At 46.0% G+C, this 19,081-nt stretch overlaps 1 protein-coding gene across 1 annotated transcript; it reads right to left on the minus strand.

Annotated features, from left to right (window-relative positions):
• Positions 1-688: 688 nt before the first annotated feature.
• On the minus strand, positions 689-2,598 carry CCL24 (C-C motif chemokine ligand 24). Its single transcript, NM_001003967.1, is given in 3 exon segments — positions 689-857; positions 2,171-2,288; positions 2,526-2,598. Coding segments are annotated over 3 exon segments (360 nt in total).
• Positions 2,599-19,081: the final 16,483 nt, after the last annotated feature.

A 19,081-nucleotide genomic window follows, 5' to 3' on the forward strand; every position in this document is an offset into this window, starting at 1 on the left:
GGGACTTGATCCCAGGACCTTCGGATCACTACCTGAGCCAAAGGCAGATGCTCTACCACTGAGCTACCCAAGCGACCCCCTCCAGGTCCATTTCATTACAGAAACCAACAAGTCCTTCTAAACTTCATTAATCACATTCCATGAGATGCGTGCAAGGAAGGCCAGGATCTGGTAGTGCGTGTGGCAAAAGAGCGCTATATTTTCTCGGATTTTTATTCATCTGGGATTCTTGAACGGGGACAAGCTTGGGGCATCTGCAATGTTATGAAGAGCCGCAGCTGTTAAAGGTCATCCATGCCCAGACAGACAGACAGATAGACAGCCCACAGGTCCCACTGCAAGACCAGAGGACCTACAGAAGCCAGTTGTAGCCTAAGCTTTTAGGTGCAAGCCGAGTTTGTCTGCAGATTGGGCCTTATGTTCCTGGGTTCTGACGGAGCCTGGGAAGCAGAGAACGGCCAGCACTAGCTCAGGAGGAGGACCAACAGCGGCCACCACCTTCCTTCTGGGAGTTTCTCCAGCTCAGGGAAAGCAAGGGGCCCAGGACACTTGGAGTGGTTGCTCAGTCCGCCAGAGCAGGCCTGCCCTACCCTGGGTTTTTTAATAGACTGATGCTAGGGAAAAGGACATTAGCTCTCCCCGCTCTCACTACTGGTTCACAGGCCCCAGGCTGAGGGCTGGGTAGTGCTTAGATGGAGGTGCTGTTGGCAGGGTACCTCTGCACCAGGGCTTTGGTGCTCATTGCCCTGACCCCAGGAGACACCTTCTTCCTCCTGGCCTCTATGTTCTTCATCAACTTCTGGACCCAGTGCAGCTGGGGATCGCCACAGAACTTCTGGTTCTTCTTGGTGGTGAAGCTGTGGGAAGGGTGACAGGGCACACTTGAGAGCTGGCAGGAACCTCAGACCACTTCACTAGATGAGAAGGTAGGTGTTGAAACCCACAGAGGGCAAGCTGCTGCCCGGAGCCTCCTAGCCAGCGCCTGACACATGGCCTTCTCTCTATGTGTCTGCATTTCTGTCCATCAGTTGTTTATGCTCGACAGCCTTCCTGTCAGATGAGGGAGGCCCAGCCTTGCTTTTAAATAATGCTGAATCTATGGGCACCTGGGTGGCTCAGTCAGTGAAACATCTGCCTTCGGCTCAGATCCTGATCTCGGGGTCCTGGGATGGAGCCCCACATTAGGCTCCCCACGGGGAGCCTGCTTCTCCCTCTACCTATGTCTCTGCCTCTCTCTCTGTGTCTCTCATGAATAAATAAATATACTCTATATTAAAAAAAAGATAATGCTAGGTCTGAAGATACAAAATCTCTACCCACAGAGAGAAGAGAGGAGAAAATGCATTGAAAGTCCCCATGAATAAAGGCAGATGCCTCCAGTTCACATGCCATGCGAGGAAACATGACTAATATAGGTGCCAGAGCAGGGAGGAGGCGGTGGGATGCCCTCTGCCAAGCCGGCTCTGAGCTAGGGGGTGCTGGGCTAGGGAACTGGCTTTGGTGCCAGTGGGCAAAATTATTACTAATACCAATGTCACATTTCTACAGTAGGCCACTGTTACCAAGTGAGTTCACACTTGCTGCCTTGTGTGAGAGGCAGCTGTGAAGTTATCTGGAGTCCCAGTGACCTTGAGCAGGTCACCTTTCTGGACCTCAGCTGTTCTCTGTAAAATGGGAATAATCATAGCTAGCTCACAGAATGGTCGAGAGGGTTAGTTAAGACAATGTTATATGCCCCGGGATCCCTGGGTGGCGCAGCGGTTTGGCGCCTGCCTTTGGCCCAGGGCGCGATCCTGGAGACCCGGGATCGAATCCCACATCGGGCTCCCGGTGCATGGAGCCTGCTTCTCCCTCTGACTGTGTCTCTGCCTCTCTCTCTCTCTCTCTCTCTCTCTCTGACTATCATAAATAAATAAAAAAAAAATTTGAAAAAAAAAAAAAAGACAATGTTATATGCCCCAAACAGTGCCTCATATATGTGTGATGCTCAAGAAATGATGGTTGCTTGAGTTCTCTTCCCAATCTCATGGGGGAGGTACCCGAGGCTTGGGGAGGTGGGGTGGCTCCCCCAGGATTAGAGAGCCAGGTCCTCCTGATTTTACCCCTGGGTGACCTTGGAGGCTCACTCCCCCCTCTCCTGCCAGGTGTCCAGGAAGAGGGAGATACTCACACCACTCCTGCCTTAGGACAGACGCTCCCATTGAGCAGCTGGTAGGTAACCACTCGGTTCTCCGGAACTTTCTTGGAAATGAAGAACATGCAGCAGGAAGAGGGGATGGACACAGAGCCTAAAACACGCAGAGAAGAGAGCTATGTTCTTTTCCAGCCTCCCTGAGACTCTGGGCTTTGGAGCCCAAGCACACTCCCTACATTAACACCTCCAGCCCAGGCACTGTGCTGCCACTCCTCAGCATCTCCTTCCAACCCAGCCTGGTTGCTCCTCTCCCCTTTGCTGTGCCGTCTCAGCCATGTTCTTGGCATGACTGACCCACCTGACAGCCCTGGGGTACAGTTGGAGGTCTTACCTGCAGGATCGATGCAGTGGGCACACAAGGTCACAAGCAGGAGGCTAACCACAAAGGTTGCAAGGCCTGCCATTTGCTGGAGAAGGAGTTCAGGACCTAGAGCTGGGGTGTGGGAAGAGAGGGCCACAGTTCCTTTCAGACCACCCCAACCTCCTGCTGCCTTTTATAGGGGCAGTTAGGAGGAAACATGCACTGATGGAACCTCCCCCAACCCCTCCAGGCTGCCTTGAAAGTCCTAGAGGCTTATGAATTCTGCCAAGAGGAAGTTGTTGCCTAGCTGAGTCAGGGGTTATGTGGGTTATGTGGTTTCTAAGAAAGGCTGGAGGAGGAGAGGATTGCCCAGCTTAAGTGAAGCAGAGAATTGGATGAGTAGTTAGAAGGCTGATGAGGATCCCTGGTGTGCTGTTCATTCCCTGTGGGATTCTGGATAAGTCACTCACCTTTCTGAACTTTAGTTTCTTTGGCCAAAAATGGGGAAAGTCACCCTATCTCCTTGCTTTCATTCATTCATTCATTCATTCATTCATTCATTCATTCATTCCCCAAGTCTGTTTTTTGGTGGAGGAGGGGCAAAGGGAGAGGGAAAGAGAGAATCTCAAGCAGGCTCCATGCCCGGAGGGAAGGCTGATGTGGGACTCAATCTCACAACCCTGAGATCATGACCTGAGCTGAAACCAAGAGCCAGACACGAAACTGACTGAGCCACCCAGGTGCATTCACCTGAGTTGACATATACCAACTCTTATTAGGCACGTGCTATGTTCCAGACTTCCAGTGGGGACGTGGATACGTGAGCAAGTGTACGGAATAAACTGTTACAGGTGCTGATTGAGCAGACATGGAGCTTCAACAACATCTCATTGTCCATATGTCCTTGGACCCCTTCACCTTGTTCACACACACTGGCTTTTGATGGCCTTGGGTTTCTAGTGCCAGAGCCACCTATCCAGCAGGCTCCCCACAAAAATGGGAAGTACCTAGAAACTTACATCCTTGGGGCAGACTTTGACATATGTCTGCTGGAGGGATACAAACTCCAGATACAGCATGACCTACACTATTTCCTGAGATCCCGACTGGGTCAAGCCAGTTCCTCTCTGTGCAGCTGACCCTGCTGATCCCTTCCCTTCTTCTCTGCTTCCCCTCTGTCCTGTTGGTTCCCCCTGGAACCATTGCCTAATGAAACACTTGCCCCTGAATCCTCCTTTCAGGGTCTGTTCTGAGGACCCCAACCTGAGACAAGGGGTATAGGTGAGGAGGGGGAACATTGAAGGAATTGGCCAGTGTTTTGCTGGAAGGAAAGTAGGGAATGCACTTGATGTTGATGGCTGTGCTGAGGTTTGGACAGTGAAAGGGACTGGTAGCTCCAGGAGGGCTTTGTAGATCATAATGAGCAGTGCTGCTCATAGAGACTGAAGTGACCTTGTCAGACAGAGAGGAATATGGTACCCACTTCACTCTGTCCTCCTTTCCAGGATCCCAGGCTGGGACCCCCTATTTGAACTTTTATCACTGCTGCTTCAAGTCCCAACCCCTCCTTCCAATGCGCTCCATTCTACTTCTCACGGAAATACTCGGCTTCCTGCCTTCCCTGCTCTGGTCATCCAGGACATGCAGCAACACATGGGCGTAGGAGCACAGTGTCACACGTCACTCAGATGAGGTTGTATGTCTGTGTCTCCCATGTGACCATGAACACCAAGATCAATGTCCCATTTTCATGCCCAAAAATTCCCAAGCAGATCACCTATTGCATGGCCAGTGTTTATAGAATGAATATATGATGGACCAACTCTGAGTTGCTCTCCCCTAGACCAAGGACTCCCATGTGGTCTCTGCCCAGCACCACTGGGATCAGTGTGTACATGGGGGAGTCAGTAGGCAGGTCCTCTGATGGGGGCCAGGCCAGGAGCACCTGATCTTTTCATTGCTCTTCTTCCGGGAGTGAAAAATACTGAGTGCCCCCCTCAACTCCTCACCAGTTTTATACCTTCCCCTCAGCAGCCTTCAGTGATGACCCTCACCTGGCAGAGTATGGAGGACATTGAATGAGATGCCTTTTATACACTCAGGGGCTTTGCATGATTCCATCTGATGATACACGTTCAAAGATTTGCTTCTCAACAATTCAGAGGGAACTTTCTGAGTCAAGGGTACTGGGACAGTGTATGGCAGGAGAAGGAAAACATCCAGCAGAAGCAGCATGCAGGAGAAGAATGAGGACAAGGCTGAACAGGGCGGGAAGCCCATGCTGTCGCATGTTGCAACCCCAGTGAGCAGCATGGCAGAGGTCATTGAGTGGGAGGGTTTTGGGTGGGGTGCTTCACCCCAATTAGGAACATCCTTTACAGGCCAAAGTCCATTCTTTTGCTTCTCTCTCTCTCTCTCTCTTTCTTTCTTTGAGAGAGAACATGCATGTGCTGGTTGGGGAGAGGGGCAGAGGGAAAGGCTCAATTGACTGAGCCTCCCAGGTGCCCCATTTTCCTCCAAGGCCCTTTAAAAAAAATGCCCAGTCAAAAAAAAATGCCCAGTCTTGGGGCACCTAGGGTGGCTCAGTTGGGTGAACATCTGGACTCTGGGTTTCACCTCAGGTCATGATCTCATGAGTCATGGGATCAAGCCCTGGGTAGGGCTTCATGCTCAGCAGGAATCTGCTTGAGGATTTTCTCCCTCTGTTCCTCCCCCTGCTCCAATAAATAAATAAATCTTTAAAAACAAAACACCCCCCAAAACAAAAACAAAAAAAGTAAAACAAAACACCCAGTCTTGATGCTTTATCTGGGGAAGGCAGGGATTATCAACCCCATTTTCCAAAGGGGGAAAAACTGAAATCTACAAGTGCTAAATGACTAGATAACATTGTAGAGTCTCTTATCCTTGCTCCCAAAATGGGAACTTAAACCTTTCCATCTTGAAGAGGTGGAATCCAACAGCCAGAGTGATCTTTACATTTAAAGTAAGAGCAAAAGAGAAGGTGGTTCTATGAAAACAGAATAGAAAGGGAGAACTCAGAAAGAAGGAAGAGGAAAAGGAGGAGGAGGGGAAAGAGGGAAGGGAATGGAGGAGCAGAAGAGGAGGGCCAGAGAGCAGCAGGTACAGACAGAGCAGACTTGAGGAAATGAGCTGGAGAGGAAAGAGGAGAAATAAGAGGGGCCCTGTGAAGTGCCCTGAACCCCACCTGGCTCCAGCTCAGACTCTGCCCCTTGCCCACCATAGTTTCTCCCTCTGAGAAGTGGGATGTGGTTGGATTTGCATTTCCCCAAGTGTGGCAGCCACATTACCATGTGAGACAAAAATGGGCATATTTCACTTTAATTTAAATATATCTTATTATAGCTACCCTCTAAGATAAGGGGTTTTATATTTATGGAATCAATATCAGATTTTCCCAGAAGTAAAAAATATGAGTTTACAAAATAGAATAAAGTAGGTAACAGGACAAATAGTGTGTACATATGACAAAAATTGTGATGATGAAACCTGGGAAACCTGGCCAAGGTGCCCTCTGAGGTCTCTCCCCTCCCTTGTGGATCCAGGGAGCAGGAGGTTGGAGGCTAAGTAGGCATGAGGGAGGAGAGGAGCAGGTGAGGAAACAGAGCCGTGCCTGGCAGTGAGCAGGGAGCAGTGGTCCTGCCCTCATGGGATGGCACCAAGAGCAACTGTCCTGGTTGCCACTCCTGAGTGAGTCACCCAAGAATAATGATGTAGCACCAAACCCAAAAGTGCATGATGCAGGTCAATGGACAGTAACCAAGGGGGTGAGGGGGACTCCAAGACACATCCCAGTGAGAAACGACTGGAAGAAGTGGGCTGTTAGCTTCAACAAGAAATGGCTTCAAACACTTGAAAACATGTCCCAGAAAGACAGAGTTGGCCCTGATGGCCCCAAATAGTCCAAAAGTAGGTGGTTGTGTGGGTAGGGTGTGGTGGATCAGGCAGGAGGGCAGCAGAGGAGCAGAGCACAGCTGCCTATGAAGTTGCTAAGTGCTTCAGATCTCTCCTCTCCATGAATCCACACTCATCCCCAAGGCGACTGAGGCATAGAGGTCAGGAAAAGGCAGAGCTGGCATTTGAACTACATTCTGTGTGAATTCAAGGTTCATATATTGTCTCTCACCTGGGAGCTCAGCCTTGATCCTGTAGGCAGTGGGGCCACCCAAGGTTTGGATGTGCAGAGTTAGGTCAGATCTGTGCTCTAGTGGTATGATTGGATCCACTGGTAGGTGTGGTAGGAAGGGACTGGAGCAGGAAGGCTGGCTGGAGGCTATATTGTAGCTGTCCAGGGGAGGGAGAATGAGAGACTGGGGCAGGCACCAGGAGAGGTTCATTTGGCTCCATTCCACATATGAGATCTACCTGAAGTGCCTGAGGGAGAGGGAGATACAGAATCTGAGGTGCCCCCTGGTGCATTAAAAAATGTGGATGAGAAGCACCTGCAGGTTACCTAAGACCCACTTCTTGGAAATCAGCCCAGAACCCACCATTTTAAGCCTCTCCCTAACCCCAGTAGCCATGGCCTAGAAGCACCACCTTCTGGATTTGAGTGTCATCTGCCAGGATTGAAATCGTTGCTCAGCTCTTTAACTGCATTACTCATATTACTTAATTCCTCTGTGCCTTATTATTGATGTTCTCAGTCATAAAATGGGAAATAACAATATTCATCTCATGGACTATTATGGGTATTAATAATAATCATCTCATGGGTTATTATGAGTATTGAACATAATAATTCATGTCAAGTGCTTAGCTCCCAGTCTGGCATAGATCAAGTGACCCCTGCCAGGTGGCCATTCTTATTTTTATTACAACAATTTGTTTACAAGCCAATGAGATAACTAAATCATCCACAGGATCTTCCGTGAACTTTAATATAGAGTTGCGTTTAATCTAATCTTTACAGTAATGACCCTGTACTGTAGATATTATAATATCATTGTACAGAAAGGTGAAGCAACTTGCTCATGGTCACACAATCACTGATCTCACTGCTGGTTCACAGCTGAAACCTCAACTGCCATATAAGGTGCTAAAAATATGAGAGAAGTAAGGGAATGAAAGGCTAAGAAAGAGAAGGAAATGGACAAGCTTATCCTAAAATTCATACAGAAATGCAAGGAACCTAGAATATCAAAATAATTTTGAAAAAGAAGAATGAAGTTATAGAGCTAACACTTTCCACTTTCACAGGTTACCACAAACTAAAGTAATCAAGATGGTTTGGGTATGGGCATAAGGATAGACATACAGATCAATGGAATTTAGAGTCTAAAAATAAACCCTCACATTTACAGTCAATTGATTTTTTATAAGCATGCCAGAGCCATTTAATGGAAAAAGGATAGTCTTTTCAACAAATGATACTGGGACAACTGGATATCCACATGCAAAAGAATGAAGTTGGACCCACTCCCTCACACCATATATGAAAATTAACTCAGCATAAATGTAAGAGTTAAAACTATAGAACTTTTAGAAGGAAATGTGGGTGTAAATCTTTATGACCTTGGATGAAGTAACAGTTTCTTTGATATGATATCAAGATCCAAGCAAGCACAGAAAAAATAGTTCGACTTTACTAAAATCAAAACTGTGTGAGTTAGAGGATACTACCAAGAAGGTGGAGAGCCCACTCACATGGTGGGGGAAAATATTTGGAAGTCATCTGATAGATAGTCATCAGTATCCAGATAGATTCTTCAGAAAATTCTTAGAACTTCATGATGAAAAGAAAAATAATCCAATTTTAAAAGAAACAAAGAATTTGACTAGATATTTCTCCAAATAAAATATATGGATGTCCAATAAATATATGAAAAGATAACTCAACACCATTACTCATTAGGAAAATTCAAATCAAAACGACTTCACATGGATGGCTATGAAAAAAAAAAGGAAAATAAGTATTGGCAGTGAAATGGGAACTCTCATACATTGTTCCTGGGAATGAAAGATTGTGTAACCACAGTGGAAAAGTTTGAAAGTTCCTCAAAAAGTCAAACACAGGGTTACAATATGATGCAACAACTCAACCCCAAGGTACATACTCTAGAGAACGGAAAACATGTTCACGCAAAAAGTTCCCAATGAACATTCATAGCAGCATTATTCATAGTAGCCAAAAAATGTAAACAATCCAATATTCATCAGAGGATGAATGTTTAAACAAAACTGGCATCTCTACACAGTGGAATTTTACTCAGCTATAAAGAGAAATGAAGTGTACAGACACATTCTTTGTAAGCAAAAGGTGTCAAACACCAAAGGTCATACAGTATAGGATTCCATTTACAAGAAATGTTTAGAATGGGTTAATCCATAGAGATTTACAGTGGATCAGTACGTGCTAGGGGCTGGGAGGAAGAAGATTGAGAGATATGAGATTTCTTTTTGAGGTGATAGAAATGTTCTAGAATTAAGTAGTGTGAGGGTTGTAGCAATTGTGCCACTCAACTGTACACTTTAAAGGCATCGGGACACACCTGGGTGGCTCAGTTGGTTAAGTGTTGACTCTTGGTTTCGGCTCAGGTCATGATTTCAGGGTTGTGAGATCAAGCCCACACGTGGGACTCTGCTCAGCATGGAGTCTGCTTGAGATTCTCTCTCTCCCTCTCTCTCCCCCTCTTCTCTTCACCCCACTTGCATTCTCTCTTAAATAAATAACTAAATAAAATCTTTAAAGGCATTAAAATAATGAATTTTATGTTATGTGGATTTTATCTCAACTAAAAACTAAGGAAATAAGTAGAGAGCAGAAGCTAAGGAAACTTATAAAATATTTGCTCAAATGGTAGGGACTTCGTGGCTTTATTGAGACCACACCCAAAGACTTCACCTGCCTTCTTCCTGTGGCCTGACTTTGATCCAACAGTCTGACTTATCTAATTGAACCTGAGAGGGCAGGGGGAGGTGGGGACAGTGGGTTTTCCCCCAGTCCTTCCCCTACCCTGCACAAACTTCCTGGCAAGCAGGCAGAAAAGGAATCTTTCTTTGATGGGTTTCCTGGCTGTCTTCAGGTCCCACTCACTCTCTTTTTTTTTCTTCCCCAATCCCTCCTCAGGCCTCTGCACCTCCTTTTGCTGCTGGAAAAAGGCATTGAAACTATGGACAGGGGGAAGGAGAGAATGAATTCAAGGATATTGGAATAGAATTAGATGTAGCAGTGATATATGCAACCACTTAGAAACAATGACATGCCAGGAGCAAAGAGCATAGCTCAAAACATTGCTTCTTGGAAAAGCACCTGATTCTAGTCCTGGGGCAGAAAAAATAGAGCCTGGAACATCTTTCTGGGCCAGAAAGTAACAAAGTGCTCCAAGAATCATGGGGATATGTCAAAAGGACAGAGGAGGCAGTTTTCAAGGGCTCACACTGGCCAAACCTGGGACAATCCAATTAGTAATAATGATAGTGATGTACTGAATAAAATAAAAATCCATAAATAAATATGTTTTGGGTTGAATTGTGACCTCCCTCACCCCCACCCACCTTCCACCAAAAAGAATGTGTATTGGAGCCCTAATCACATGCTAGGATGTGATCTTATTTGGAGACAGGGTCTTTGCAGAGATAACCAAGTTAAAATGAGATCAGTAGGGTAGGCCCTAATCCACAATGATGGGTGTCCCAATAAAAAGGAGAAAATTTGGACACAGCTACTGACATGCACTGAGAGGAGATTTTGTGAAGACCCATGGGGAGGAGGTGGCCATTCATAAGCCAAGGAGAGAGACTCAGAGCAGAACCTTCCCTCACAGCCCTGAGGAAGAACCACACTTTGATCTTGGACTTCTAGCCTCCAGACTGTGAGACAGTACATTCCTGTTAAGTTCCTTTCAGCAACTGTAGCAGACCAACACAGGGGAAGCTCCATCCTGCAGTAGGATGCCAACTAATAAGCAGAGAAGAAATGGTAGAGCTAGAAAATCATCCAAGGACGCTAAAGCTCGAAGGTGGAAGTATGATGGGAAATGGGGTATTTCCATTGTCTCAGTGTGTCTCCTCACAAATTCTAGCTAATTATGAACAGAAAATCAGTAACTCAATAGTGAAGAAAACTGGAGGACATTAAAACAAACAAAAAAACTCATGTGAGTTTCCTAATAAGGTTCAAAACCAGACTGAGCATCAAGGAAAGGAACTATGGTATGTTGGAATGTGCTAGTCACAGACCTGCTAAAAACCATCTGGATGAACTCAAGCAAATCAATCACTTCTCTCAAGCTTGAATTTCCTCATCTCTGAAAAGCAGTGGGGTAGGATGTAGACTCACATGGTCATAAGAATCCAAAGAAATTAGGGATGTGAGAGCTTTCAGTAAACTTCAAAGCATGGCAGACCTGCATGTTATTACTATTCAGTGGGAATCAGATAAGCCCATTTCAGGCATTAAACAGTAGAGGAGCAAATATTTGGGGTCAGCAGGGTCTTTCTGTGCCCCTAAAATTGGATTTTCAAAGCAATCTGGCTCTGCTGGCTCTTGAATGGACTTTAATGAAGAAGGAAAATGACTTGAATATATATCCAGCAATACCAGGGTTGTCTTGGGACTCCTGGGTGTCTCAGTAGTTGAGCATCTGCCTTGGGCTCAGATCGTGATCCTGGGGTCCTGGGATCAAGTCCCATTGAATGCTGCTGTACGCCAGGTGCCTTGCTCACCCTAGGCACACGAGGGGAATTCTGTATAGGGGCTTTCCTCAAAGTACTCACCCTGGGCAGTGAGAGACAAACCAATTACGGTACAGGTTGTAGGTACCCACATGGAGGAGGTACACCTGGCCACACTAGATAGCAGAAGAGGTCAGAGAACATGTTTTGGAAGAGATGCCTCCTGAACTTAAGGCTGATTGATGTGGGAGGGTATGGGAGGGTAGCAGTGAATACCTGGTAGGGAGGAGTGTTCCAAACCCTGGAGGCCACAGGTATGAAGTCAAAGAGGAGAGGTATCTTGGTCAAGTCTGGAGTTTTACAGAAATCACTCTGGCGGTAGGCAGCCAGTGTAGGGAGACTGTTGTGAAGACTATGGGAAGGTTGCAGTGAGGGAGAGGTGGAGGCAATGGGGGTGGGAGGAGGGGATGGTATTGAGAACTATTCAGAAAATGGATTTGACAAGATTTAGTACCCTGGTGGTTGAGGAAGGAGAAGGAGGTGGCCAGGATACCACTCAGGTTTCCAACTTGGGTGTGCGGTGGGGATGGGGCCATTCGAGGAAGAGCAGAATCCACCAGGAAAACAAGTCTGGGTGAAAGTTATTTGGGGCTGTGGTGTTCAGAGTCATGGTGTCTCTTGTAGAGACTTCGAGAAGGCGGCAGACCCAAAGAGATTGCACAGGTTAAATGCCTCACCCCAGCCCACCCCAGGCATGGACAGTATAGTGCCATGAAAATGGTGCACCCCTACAGGCAGACATTCCTGGGTTGGTTCCCTGTTCCTACTTGCTTTCTTGGTGGCACCAGGCAAGGCATTGAACTTCTTGGAAGCTCAGCACATTTTCTGTAAAATGGGGATGTGAAAGCCCATCGCCCAGGATGGTGGGGGGGAGGGGGATGGTCCTTGAGCCTCAATAAGGCACTCTATCCCAGGCCAGCCTTCTGGTAACAAGTTGCCACCAGACCAGACCAGAATCCTTTCTGCTATTTCCTTAAAGACTCACTTGGCTCCTTTGAAATCTTACTTGATCCTCTTAAGGTCTCCATTTCACGGGGAAGGAAATGAGCCTCAGAGAGGCTTCATGACTTGCTCAAGACCCTGAAGCCATAATGCAGCCAGGGTAGTCCTATGTCTTGTTGATAAAGAACCTGTACCCTTGCCATGGTGGCAGGTGGACCCAGGATGCTGTGTGGCACTGTTTCCTTAGTAGCTCTCAAATGCATCTTTTCCTGTCCACTCTCCCTGCCACCCCATCTGCTCAGGCTCCATCAGCTGTTCCTGGATTCCTGCCTCAACTTCCTAACCAAAGATGGCTGAAGATGGATAGTGTCTGGGGTTTGAAGCAGTGGAAATGACAAGAGGGTGCCAGGAAGACAGGGAGGCACAGGGGTGGGGAGCAAAGGGGATTCAGGAAGGCAGGCTCAGGGTGTTACTGGTACCTGTGGTACCCTCCTTCCTCACCATCAAACACACACACACACACAGTCACAGAGGACTGGGAACAGAGGGTGGTCCCAGGAGCCGCTTACCTGGAGATGACAAAGGGACAACCTCAGCACCAAATGCAGAAGGGTTTCCCCTCATTTATCAGATCTGGAATGGCAAGGAGAGTGGGAAGAGAGGAGGGGCCTCCCTGCAAGGAAGGGAGCCTGTACATCCTACCTTTGATTGTCTTGGAAATTCAGGAGCCCAAGGTTCACAAAGACTTTTGCACAGTTGGCTTCATGGCAATGAACAGACTTCAACAGGTGCAGATGCAGGAGGTGGGAGGGGGGGCGTCCCCACCTGTGTCACCAGGAAAGCACAAAGAGTCCATTGCCAGGATGGACTTCTCCCCTACACACCCTAAGCCTGGTCTTGGAAGAGGCGTGGCCCTGAGTATTTCAGGAGATGAGTGGCAGCTATGAAGCAACTTGCCCTTTGATCTCCTCATGGTAGGGCTTGAAAGAGCTCAGTTTGGGGGGTGGGGATGGGGTAACTGGGTGATAGGCACTGAGGAGAGCACTTGATGGGATGACCAGTGGGTGTTATACTATATGTTGGCAAATTGAATTTAAATTAAAAAATATAATAAAAAAAAAGAAAGAGCTCAACTTAACAGAACAGTAGGGGACAAACAGCAGCTGAATCCAAGGTTGCTGCTAGCCATCTAGCCTAGTCTGCATGGTGACCTGGAACAGCTATAGACCAGAGGGGGTGTAGGGGTTCCCTTGCATGTCTCACTGTCATTGCTGCCTTCTAGATGTTGGAGATTCAAGGGGAACAGAATCAGAATTAAGAGGTAAAACTCAAGGGGGAAGATATTGGATGAGCAAAGTAATCCAGAAACAGATCTGACCATCTTGGATGATAGTGAGATTCAAGGGGGGGCATGTAAACATCTCTCGACAGAGCTCCGAGTAGGAAATTCAAGCTTCATATAAGGAAGTCCCATCCAGCTATGGGGTTCTGGGATTGAGGGAAAGACTCGTCTTAGACTCAGTGCCATTAGAGCTCAGAGTCCACTGAAATAGAGATACATATACACATAATTACAAAGGTATATGGATCAGAGAAGTTAAGAGTATGGGCTGTAGAGACAATTAGGCCTGAGATCATATTCTGGCTTTTCCAGCTTACATTTTGTCATCTGAAGTGGGGATGAAACCTTCTGCTTCCCAGGGGTACTATGGGGGAGAGAGAGAGGGAACCACTGTTCGTAATGTTCCTGGCATGGTGCCTAACCTGCAATAAAAGTTAACAAGGGTACATCATGTCTAGTGCAAGGCACCTGCCTGCCAAGGACTGTGGGAAGATGGGGCTCTGTGTTGGGGGTCAGGAAAGCTTCAGAGAAGGACAAGCAGGAGCTCCGGGGGACAAGTGGTCTGTGCTAAGTTCTGGAAGATGATGGGAAGAGGTGAGGTTGAGAGGTTGGCTTCAGGGGCTGGATAGCACATGGTACCTCACCTGTCCTGGCCCAAATGCAACTGGCATATCGTTCCTTAATGTCTAGAGAAGGTCCTCCCTTCCCACATCCAATAATGTCCCTATTGTTCTTGAGTCTATTTAATAATTTTTGGACCTGTCCATTCCTCCTCAGACCCATTCTGCTGCCTCCCAGATTGACTCCCTCCAAGCTATTCAACACACAGATGCAAGAAAGCCCATCGAAAGATGCAAACCAGCCCTGGTCACTCCCCTGCCTAAGATGCTTCCCTAGTATCCCATCACCAACTATCCATTCTCATCCATTCTTCATCCATTCTCTCATCTCTGTAATTTTTACCATTTCTGCCCACCAGCCAATCTGCTATACACTTAATGTTTTTTTTTAAAAAATGGATTTTATCCGGGATCCCTGGGTGGCGCAGCGGTTTGGCGCCTGCCTTTGGCCCAGGGCGCGATTCTGGAGATCCGGGATCGAATCCCACATCGGGCTCCCGGTGCATGGAGCCTGCTTCTCCCTCTGCCTGTGTCTCTGCCTCTCTCTCTCTGTGACTATCATAAATACATAAAAATTTTTAAAAATGGATTTTATCAAAAAATATCCATGAAATTGCAGATTTAGTATACTGGTTGTATTTTCTCCAATGCACATTGAAATAAACCCATAAGTATTAAAGTAAACTCTGTATGTGTGTGTGTGTGTGTGTGTGTGTGTGTGTGTGTGTGTGATTTTGTAGCAGAAACAATCTATGTTCTGCCCATATCCCCATGTTCCTGCTAATTCAGGACGTACTGGCTTGACTTCCATCTGCCATAGAGCAGGCAGACCGACTGCCAGGTGGACCTACTGGAGAGGAGAACTCAAGAACTTCACATGGAAGCAGTTGATACCAACACCAGAGATTATCAACAAACACCTTGGAAGAGCTTGATTGACAGGTAAGAGGGGGCCAGTGATGTTCTGGTAAATGTTTAACAACTGGCTCTGTGGGGGAAACTGATTTGAAGCATTTACTGATTTCCATGGTATAAATACTCCTAACATGGCCAATTTCAAGCTTTCAACTTGATGTCACTGAAAGTGGAGCTGGGAAGAGATGCTCTCCCAGGTAGGTGTGAGCCTGCTTTGTGTACCACTGGATGGGGCCTCTAGGACGGCAGGCACATGGTCCTTCAGTTCTGGGAGATGCAAGGAGGGCAAGAGTGGTGTCAAGAGGGAGGTTGGAAGATATTTACTAACCTGAAGTTCACTGAAAGCCAAGTGGGTGCAGGAGGAGGAAAGGCCTCTGAGTGTGTGCACAAGGGTCCTTCAGATGGGCCATAGCTGAAGCCACATCCTAAGAAGGCAAGGAGTCCCAGGGCAGAAGGAGGGAGGAAGCCCTAACTTAATACTCGGTTTTCTTGTCTTGCCTGAGGCTAGGTCCTGTCCTGTAGAAATAGCTCCTACACAGAAGCCAAGGAAGGATCAGATTCTGCTGATCCACAAAATCTGATGGCTACGGACCTCACTAAAAGAAGAAGTGAAAGAGCATTCTTCCTGAAGAACTGGCACAGCTGGATTTCTTCCTTAAGACAGAAAAACCTGAGGCTGGAGCCATAACTCCTTCTCTGGGCTGCCCAAAGATATTGAAGTGCTAGGTCTGGAATCAGACACATGTTTCTCATTTACTTGACCACGAGACTCATGGAGTAGGATGGAATACTTGGAAAACTTTTGCTTTGGGGGTTCTTTTTTTTTTTTTAAAGATTTTATTGATTCATAGACACACTCAGAGAGAGGCAGAGACACAGGCAGAGGGAGAAGCAGGCTCCATGCAGGGAGCCCGACGTGGGACTCGATCCAGGGTCTCCAGGATCACACCCCAGGCTGCAGGGGGCACCAAACCACTGTGCCACCGGGGCTGCCCTGCTTTGGGGGTTCTAAGACACTATGTGTGGCAGGGAAGCCCTATGTGTTAGGAAGCTGGAGCCAGCACCCTGACACTGCCCTGTAGGGGGATGTGGACTTGGACTACAGGCTCTTCCTCCATGTACTCATGCGAGAGTCACAAAAGCACTTTGCAAACTGCAAAGCATTGAGCAGAAATGAGCAATGGGATGATAGTGATGCCCCATCTACCCAAGATTCCTAGGAAATAGCTCCTGTTCATTAGCTCAACACCAATCCTCATGCTGTGACTGTGAACTATCTCTGCCCTCAGGAGACTTATAATCTCAGCGGAGAGACAAGGCACCCAAGAAAACCCACTCTGCTCATCTCCTCCCTGGCTTCTGCCACTATGGACAATAATCCTAAAGAATGGCTCCTTATAAAGAACGATCTCTTTATGGACACAGCCTTCCAGAATATGATAACTCCAACAGGAGGAGCTGCCCATACAATAGAAATGGTTCTATTTTGCAATCTTTGAGAAACTAGAGAAGACACTGGACTGAGATTTGATAGACCTAGATTCAGATTCCAACTCTGCTAACTTACTAGCTGAGTGGCCAAGGTACTAACTCTCCCTGAGCCTCAGTTTTCCTATCCATAAGATGGGCTCAGTGTGCCAGCTCAAAAGTATTGTCAAGAACTTACCTGAGGGGCACCTGGATGTCTGCCTGCAGTTCAGGTCACCGTCCCAGAGTCTCAAGATCAAGCCTCACAATGGGCTCCCTGCTCAGCAGGGATTATGCTTCTCACTCTGCCCCTCAACCCTGCTCATGGTCTCTCTCTCACACACAAATAAATTTAATTTCTTTTAATTCATGTAAAACAGGTATGACTGTTTACAGCAAAAATAAAAAGTTTTATTGTGGGGTTTATGGTAGACAGGTGTAGATGTAATGCATATGATAACTATAACATAAAGAATGAGAAGAAATGGATCTATTGGTTGCAAAGTACTTAGAATTTATGTCAAATGGTACCATATTAGCTCTAAGTAGACGGTGAAAAGTTATTGATTTATACTCTTACTCTTTAAAGTAACCACTGAAAAGGTAATGCAGAGATATAGCAAAAGAGCTAATAAGTAAAATAAAAAGAAATTCTAAAATAAATATGCAATTAACCCAAAAGAAAGCAGGGAAGTGGGAACAGAGGAACGGACAACAAAAGCAAAAACAAAATAAAGGGTAAAACAAGCAGGAGCCAAATAAAGTAGTAGACTTCAACCCTAAATCATTACATCAGTGATTATATTAAATGAAAATGGCCCATTTGGGGGGCCTCCAAAACCATCTCTACTTTCCAAGATTTGCTAGAAGGACCCAGAAATCAGCATATAGTCATATAGTTTTTGCATTGATGTATTAAGTATGCACTGCTGGATTTTAAGGGGAAAAAAAACTCAAGTGGAGTCCAGAGGAATCCATATGCAGGCTTCCTTGTGCTCTCTCTCTCCCATGAGAGATCACACAGAGCACACTCTTCCACCAGCCGTGGAAGGCAGCATCATATGTGTATGTGTTCCTGCACACAGAAGCCCATTAGAGACTCAGTACCCAAGATTTTTACTGGAGGCTGGCCAGGCTGGCTCCTGCTTCACATATATCAAAATTCCAGGCTCCCTAAAGGAAAGCAGATGTTCGGGGTATAATGAATCATCCTTATCAGTTAACCGTTGACTAGAAACACTCCAAGAGTCAAGTTACCAGAAGTCAACCAAAGGCCAACTTGCAAGCAGACCTTTCTAAGGCTAGGCTTCAGTTCTGCCATCTTAACTCTTATCTTCACAGAACTAAACACTCCAGTTAAAAGACAGAGATTGTGGACATCTGGGAGGCTTAGTCAGTAGTAAAGTATCTGCCTTCAGCTCAGGTCATGATGAGGTCCTAGGATTGAGTCCTGCATCAAGCTCCCTGCTCAGTGGGGAGTCTGCTTCTCCCTCTGCCCTTCCCCCCTGCTCGTGATCTCTCTCTCTCTCTCTCTCTCAAATAAGTAAATAAACATCTTTTTAAAAAAAAGACAGAGATTGTCAGACTGGATAAAAGAGCAAGACCCTACTACCTGCTGTCTACAAAAAAACATGCATTTTAAATATAAAGACACAGAGAGACTGAAAATAAATTGATGGGAAAAGGTATACTATACAAATATAAGGATAGGGGATCCCTGAGTGGCTCAGCGGTTTAGCACCCCCCTTCGGCCTCAGGACGTGATCCTGGAGTCCTGGGATGGAGTCCCACATCGGGCTCCCTGCATGGAGCCTGCTTCTCCCTCTGCTTATGTCTCTGCCTCTCTCTCTCTGTGTCTCTCATGAAAAAATAAACAAAATCTTAAAAAAAAAAAACATAAGGATGGACATTTCATAATAATTCACCAGGAAGACAGAACAATTTATATGTGTGTACCTAATAATAGAACATAAAGATACATGAAGCAAAATTTGCCATAATTAAAGGGAGAAATAGATTCATAATCACAGTTAGAGATTCTAACACAGCTTTATCAGTAATTGATAGAACAAGGAAATAAAAATCAACAAGGACATAGAAGGTCTGAATCACCTTGACTTAAATGACATATACAGAACACTACAACCAATAAATGCAGAATACACATTTTCCCCAAACACACATAAAATGGCCACTGAAACACACTATAGACTTGGCCAACGGTTCAATACATTGTAAAGATTGAAATGTTAAAGAAAATGTCTTCCAACCACAATGGAATTAAGTTAAAAACCAGAAGCAATAATGTATCTAGGAAAACATAATTGAAAATGAAATCACACATTTCTAAATAATCCATGGATCAAAGAAGTTACAGAGGAAATTATAAAAAACTTTTAAATTGGATAATAATGAAAATACAATATATCAAAAGTTGTGGGAAGCAGCTAAAGTAGTGCTAGTTGGAGATTTACAGTTTTTAATGCTTATATTATTATTTTAAAGATTTTATTTATTTATTTGAAAGAGAGAGAGCATGCAAGTGGGAAGAGAAGCAGAAGAAGAGGGAGAGAGAATCTGAAGCAGGCTCCACACTGAGCACA

This window comes from Canis lupus, chromosome 6 (assembly GCF_011100685.1).
Source record: "Canis lupus familiaris isolate Mischka breed German Shepherd chromosome 6, alternate assembly UU_Cfam_GSD_1.0, whole genome shotgun sequence".
NCBI classification, from domain to species: Eukaryota; Metazoa; Chordata; class Mammalia; order Carnivora; family Canidae; genus Canis; species Canis lupus.